General features: G+C 35.6%; 1 protein-coding gene across 3 annotated transcripts in view; it reads left to right on the top strand.

Moving 5' to 3' along the window:
• The window catches only part of LOC106868723 (protogenin-like), a 133825-nt gene that overhangs the window by 108435 nt on the left and 17958 nt on the right, over positions 1–7432 (top strand). For 2 of the 3 annotated variants that reach the window (XM_014914121.2, XM_014914135.2), the window contains exon 13: positions 7183–7368. The exons of the other annotated variant lie outside the window; for it this stretch is intronic. In XM_014914121.2, the coding sequence (XP_014769607.1) occupies positions 7183–7368 (186 nt within the window). The remainder of the gene's footprint in view (positions 1–7182; positions 7369–7432) is intronic. 3 annotated transcript variants of the gene reach the window in all.

Below are 7432 nucleotides of genomic sequence, written 5' to 3'. Positions count from 1 at the left end.
ATATGAGATCAACTGTTGGAGCTGTAGAAGTCAATTTCTTTCTCCATGTACCCAAAATCTCATGTTCACATTTGTTCATTGTTTCATGTCTTATACGATAGCTATTTAGTCCCACCTTCTTGTTGATGAAGTCCCTCAACTATCAATCATCCAGTGTCATTGTTTTACCATTTTATTGCATTCTGTTTTATAGAATCTTACCATTTCACAACTTATGTTTCACATTTCATTTTTCACATTTCACACCTCATCCTTTCAGCTGGGACAGGAAAAACAAAAGCAGCATATCAGTTTATTTTTTTACTTACAGCTGTGGTTTATCTTTTTTTTTTTTTTAATATGTTTGTATTTGCACATCTTTTGCAACTTAAAGTCCTACAGGGCTTGTATTAACCCTATTGTTGTTATATTTCTGTTGAAATATGCTGCCTTTGTTTCAGTTAATTTTGAAAATGTGAAGAATTTAGTAAATAGTATTTTACTAAATTATCACTTAATTGTCATTATTAAGTTAGCAGAATTGTTAGCTGGATAGAGAGGATCTTTAACACCATTTCTTCTCTTTCTTTTATGTTCTGTGCTCAAATTTTGTCATGGTTGACTTTGCCTTTCATCTTTTCTGGGTCAGTAAATTATGTACCATTTGAGCACCAAGTCAATGTAATTGTCTTGCCCTTCCCCTATAATAACTAACTTTGTTCCAAAATTAGAAAGAATTATTAACCTAGTATACAAAATGAATGAACATTGCATTTTGAGGAAAGTTTTTAATTTGGATTCCCTGAAAACAGGAAGTTAACATAGAACCAGGGGCAATTTAAGGCAGATTGTTATAAAAAAAAAGTTATATCTCAGGTCTCAAGAATCACCTGCAAAGTCAGGGGTGGGGTGAGAACCCAGCAAAATCTGGTGGTCTAGGAACATATATGATGGCCTAAAAATCTTCAGTAGAGACCAGATCAGTAGTTCTCAACCAGGGTCCTTGCAAGCAAACTAGTAAATTGGGGATCCACAGTAGTATTTTAAGGGTTCATGAAAAAATGTTGCTTGTATTTATTGCAAATAACAACTAGGTTTCTTTCTCTGATGTTTCGTATAGTTCAACACATTGTCTCAGAGAGTGTTACTGCAAACCTACATACACATGTATGTGCGAAAAAAAAAAGGAATTTTGAAAGAAGTATCTGTAAAACTAATTTTTAAACATCAAATGGCTATGTAGTTTCACGAGAGTAAAATGGTAATCTAAGGAATCCGCAAGTTAAAAGAATGGTTGAGAGCTACTGGTCTAGATCATAAGAATCAATGCAATTTTGACATAGGTGTATGGATTCAAGTAATACAGTGGTACTCATAAAAGAAGCTCCTTAATTCTACAAAACATAGAATATAAGTACGATGCAAGAGACCATGATAAGGTGTGTATAAAGTCATAAATGACAGAGAAATAGTTTGATTGAAGTGTTATATGACAATAAGAAAATTCAAATATCATGATAAGTTGTTTCCTGACTTAAAGACATGTAAATAATTTATATTCTATTATTTTGAAAGATATTTTGCATTAATGCAGATATGTAAGTAATTTATTTATTATTAAATATAATATAAATCATTTACATGTTTTTAAGTTGCAAAACAGTTTGTTGTGATATTTGAGTTTTATTGTTAAATAAAATTTCATCAAATTATTTCTCTATCATTTATGACTTTATATATATTTATATATATATTTGTACTTAGATCAGTGGTTGCAATTTCCACCTCTTCTTTCACCTTTATCATTCACTCAACCATGTTTTTCTCTTCCTTTTTTTCTAAACATTCTAACATTGATGTATTTTGGTACACCTGTATTACAGCCATATCATCATATTCTTCCATCATCTAATTCTCACCTGTCTCATTATTATTGTTATTAATCATTCAATATTTTCTGTTTGTATAATTCTTTATACATCTCTCTCTCTCTTTCTCTCTCTCTCTCTCTTTCTCTCTCTCTCTCTCTCTCTCTCTCTCTCTCTCTCTCTCTCTCTCTCTCTCTCTCTCTCTCTCTCTCTCTCTCAAAATGTATGGCCTTCTGTTGTCATCTTGTAACATTAACAAAGAATTACTGTGTACTACATGAATGCACATGGCCTATTTGGTTAGGGTGTTGTGTTCGCGATTATAAGATCAAGGGTTTCAATTCCCAGATTGGGTGGTGCGTTGGGTTTTTTGAGCAAAACACTTTATTTCATGTTGGTCCAGTCCACTCAGCTGTAAATGAGTTTCAGTAACAACTGAGGAGTTAAACCTGTGATGGACTAGCATCCCATTCAGTAGAGCAGGGAGTGTTATGATCTTTTACACAATGGGAACAAGGATCTCAAGGATTCTATGACAAGACGAGAAAAACTTTTTATTACACGGTCATATCTCCAAACCATGGGTCGTCTGTAAGTTTCCTTTATATCACTTTCCTGACAATAGTCTTCAGCCATCAACCAGTTGCCTTCTCTGTGTCCAAGAGTCAGCTTGCCAAGATTCTCCCTCTGTGTTGTGCTGCATGCATACAATCAGCCAAGTTCTTCTTGTTTCCATTCCATTCCATTATGTTGTCACTCCACAAACATCATCAGCAGCTTTTTGCTTTCGTCCTGTCAACAGGATAGTCTTGGCCAGTGGCTCGTGGCACATTGTTTGTTTAAAATATAACTACTTTGTGGACTCGATTCTTGACAATGTGTCTTTGGGCACTCAGCCTGCTTATCATGCGCAATCTTCCACATGTCAAATGCTCCCCTCTTTTTGTCCATGTGTAAATTAGATTCCCTCCCAGAGTCTTTCTCAAACTTTGTCATCAAATTTATTTCATGTCAAGTGATAGGCATCTGTTATTTTGACTAAATTTTTACTCAGACTACCGAATTGAGAAAAGATACCCTTTTTTGTGTAAAAATGTTCCTGAAGACTGAAACAGGTGTCTGTTTCCTTCACATGTAATGATGCTAGTGGCTTTGTTCTGTGTTAGTCTTTTACGGTGATGTCGAGAGTAGGAGATACAAACACACACACACACACATCCATGTGTATGGTGCATCTATGAGGGGGTGCTGAAAAGTACCTGACTTTGGATTAAAGAAAATACAGGAGGATCACTTAATTATGATTTTATTCAACATATTCGGCTCTCAGATTCACACACTTATTGCAACTGTCCTTCAATTTTTCTAAGCCCTGTAAAAGAACTCGGAAGGTTGGGCCTCCAACCAGGCCTTTTGCGATGCCCTTAAAGCCAAGAACTTTTCAGAACCCCATCATACATATATATATATATATAGCATATAGCATACTTGGTACAAAAAAAAAAAACCACAAAGATAAGATAAAAAAATAAAATAGGGTACGACGCTCAGGAAAATTGGAAGAAGTCGTTAACGTTTCAAACATATGCTCTTTTATTGAAAGAATAGGTAAGAGGCCAGTTACACAGCAAGTCAATAAGAGATGTTTTCTTTGGATATATGCTGCCGTATTTGTCTTAAGAGAAAACAATCTTTTATGGAATAGCTGTGTTAAAAAGCAATAAATATCTGAGAGATGGAAATTCATCCCATTAGTGGTCAGTAACAAGAGCACCAGGCATTTCAACCTTTCAATGGCTGCTGCTGGGATGAATCAACCTCTCTCATATTTATTGTGTTTTTAATATAGTTAATTCGTAAGAGATGCTTTTTCAGGGAATATACTACCATAACTGTTTTAAAAATGTTTATACATTATGATATTGGACATTGTTTAAATTGTAAAGAGAGATTTCTCAGTTTCTTCAAACCAAAGTAATTCTTTTGATGCCAGTGCTCCAAGGTGACATTTGGTTGGGACCAGTAGACTAATTAAAAACTACCCAGTATCTTGTTTATTAACCTAAACCTGACTGTAAAGTCACTCATTTCCTGTTGCATGCTTTTCAGAAGGGGCACTCTCATGCTTTCTCTGGATTCACCCATTTGACAGTCACCAACCACACGCATGTGTGGGTGAGGGTATAGTTACATGTTGTGGGTTTATCATTGTTTAAATGTCTGTTGCAGTACCCAGGTATCTAACAGTGAAATTAGGCAGACTACCTACCTACCTACCTACCTACTTACAGTCATCTAGGCAAAGCAACATCACTAAAACATCTTATTCACCAATATATCTGGTGGGAATTACAAACCTCGCTGTGTGGTTAAGAAACTCGGTTTGCAACCTTACCTTGGGTTCAGTCTGACTGGGTGGCCCCTTGGTCAAGAGTCTTCTACTATATCCCTGGGCTGACCAATGCTTTGTGAGTAAATTTGGTAGACAGAAACTGTGTAGAAGCCTGTTGTTTGTTTGTGTGTGTGTGTGTGTCCCTGCCACTGCTACTTGACAACCAGTATTTGTTTACATTCCCGTAACTTAGCAGTTTGGCAAAAGAAATCGTTTGTCTTAAAAATGAGTACTATGATCAGTTTGTTCCATTAAACTCTTCAAGGCAGAGTTGCAGCATTTCTGCTGTCCAGTGGCTGAAACAGTAAAAAACAATATATATATAGATAAGAATAAATGGATCATGACCTTCTATATGGTTGCTCTACTTGCTAGCAATAGCAGTCAGATCTCAAACCTCGGCTATATCACCTCAGAAAAAGACACATTAGGAAGGGCATCCAGCTGTAGAAGCCATGCCAAAACAGACTATGGAATGTGGTGCAGTTGCTAGCCTTGCTAGCTCCTATCAAACTGTTGTTATTGATCATGATGATGATTGAAGTGTAAATAAAGTTCAGAAATTTTTCAACTAAAGCATTTCACATCTTTATGAATGAATTAACTGTTAAGATGTTTTTGTTAATGTAAAGTGAAATTAGAACATTAAATCCAATGGCAGTTTTGGAACATTGTATCTATGGCTACATCAATAGATCAAACAGGAAAATAGCTCATGGGTGTGTCCTGCTCTCTATATTCACCTAGAGGTGCGGGCATGGTTGTGTAGTTAAGAAGCTACTTTGCAACCATGTGGTTTTGAGTTCACTCCCACTGTGTGGCACCTTGTACAGAATTCTTCTACTCCAGCCCTAGGCTGACCAATGCCTTGTGAGTGAATTTAGACAGAAATTGAGTCGAAACTCATTACGTATGTGCATTTCTGTTTGTTCTACATGAAGAATTTCATAAAACAACTTCATCGTAAGATGGTGGTGTCTGAAACAAATTAACATGAAATTTTGATGAAAAATTTTCATTTAGATTGTTTTGAAACAAATTTATATCATTGACAGACAGCCCCGGGTATAGGTTGAATTATTCCACCAGATCCGACAAGCCAGAGGTCTGTGATGAGCTTCTGTGTCTGCTTTGGCATGCTTTCCACAGCTGGATGCCAACCACTTTACAGAGGTGCTCTTTTCGTGGCACCAGAACTAAAGAAGCCACCAAATAACTTGCAGAATCGAAATTCTCTGAACACAAATGCTAGCTCATCTAGATTTTTGGAAAATAAAAGCTGATGCATTTAGCTCTGTCAAATATAATGCTTATTGATTCACATTGTTTTGACTTAATCATGCATTATCTCGTAGCAACCAGATTTCAGTGATGTGAGTGTTTACTTTTCAAATGACAGTGTAGGGTAGGTGTAATTTGGGCCAGATATAGTTGGTTTAAATGCTAAATGGTTAAAGAAGGTTCTTATCTTCAAAGTCAAATGTTTGAAAGTAACAGATGGGTTTTAATTTTGTTAGATCTCTCACTTATTCCCCCAACCACCTTTTATTTTTATTCTTTAGATTTTGAACACACTCAGAAGAGATTTCTCATGAAGTTGTATAGCTTAATAGTTTGGAAATTGAGTTGACTAGCAACTATTGGTTCACAGCTTTCATTCTGAGATGGAATGGTGCATTGTGTCCTTGAGCAAGATACTTCATTTCATGTTGCTTCAGTCTACTCAGCAGCAAATGAGTATCAATACTACTTGTTAACCTTGCAACTAATTTCAGTTTTATACTTTCGGCCTAAATGCCCTAAAATTCCAGATAAAACTCCAACTTCGTGTGCCTTTAGGCTCATGGTAGAACTTTTGTGTTTTTGTCTTCTAATTGTGAAGATAATCTCATTTATAATCAAAGTACTGAACTCATGTTTTACATGGGAGATTCTGTTGTCTTGTCTCTTGACAACTTTACCAAATTAAGCAGAGAGCATCTGCCAATTCCTCTACATAGTTTGGGTCCCATCAGTGAGCCTCCGTTTCCCATTCTGTTCCCTGTGAGGGTGTGTGGTGTTACCCCTCCATCCATTGGAGGGCTTCGTTCTCCACATCCATCTACCCAGTTCTCCTTACATGGCTCAGGTGTCAACTAGGGGCTTTGATTAAAGGCATTTACCCAACTGTCTGGCATCATCTCTTCAACTTGGATCTGTTTGTATTAGAATTGAAAAAAATTTATATCCTTTTATTCTTCTTCTTACAAAAGTGTTTAAACCCTTTTGTTACCATATTTCTATTGAAATACACTGCCTTTGCTTTTAATCAATTTTGCAAACAACAAACTTAATAATGCCAAAATAATTTTGGCATTATTAAACCGGTGTTAATGTGGCAAACTGGCAGAATGGTTGGTGCATCAGACAATAATGCTCAGTAGCATTTCTTCCAGCTCTTTTACATGCTGTGCTTAAATCCCACTGAAGTTCACTTCACCTTTCATTCTTTTGGGGGTCGATAAAATAAAAGTACCAGTCTAGCACTGGGGTTGATTTAATTGACTACCCACTCTCCCTAAAATTATTGACCATATGCCAAAATTTGAAAGAATCAATAAGCTGGTGTTTGGAAAATAAATCAACATGAAATTTCTGTGGAACGTTTTAATTTAGATCACTTTAAAACAAGGAAGTTTTTATCAAAGAACCAGGAGTGTTCTCAGGCAGTTTGGTATCAAAAGGGTTAATTATCTGTCACTCCTATCATTTTTCTTTCACATGGTAAAAATTTATCAAGATCATTTTGTTAATCAATCGATGAAAGAATCAAAGCAAAGATTTCTTGCCGTTCATTTATTTATTAATTATATTTTTCTCACTATTTTACGTTTTTTTTAAAAATCTAATCAAATACTCTTTTTTTTTTTTTTTCTATATTTTCTCTTTTTTTTCCCGCTCTAGTTGAACCTCCCCACAACTTACAAGTGGTTATACAGAATGTTAGCTCTGTAATTGTACAATGGGACCACAACAGTACACTGACCATCGATGGTTTTGTACTGCAGGTCTATATAGTCGATGCTCCGGGGAAGAAATTTGTGTACACGCTTCCAAACTATGTCACCAGCTTACCTTTGAATGATCTTGGTAAGGCTTTCAAAGTATAATAAAAATAATCATAATTAATAATTAATTAATAATAATAACAATA

The sequence above is a fragment of the Octopus bimaculoides genome, chromosome 23 (assembly GCF_001194135.2).
Source record: "Octopus bimaculoides isolate UCB-OBI-ISO-001 chromosome 23, ASM119413v2, whole genome shotgun sequence".
NCBI lineage: Eukaryota > Metazoa > Mollusca > Cephalopoda > Octopoda > Octopodidae > Octopus > Octopus bimaculoides.
This window is presented reverse-complemented; position numbering and strand designations above follow the sequence as displayed.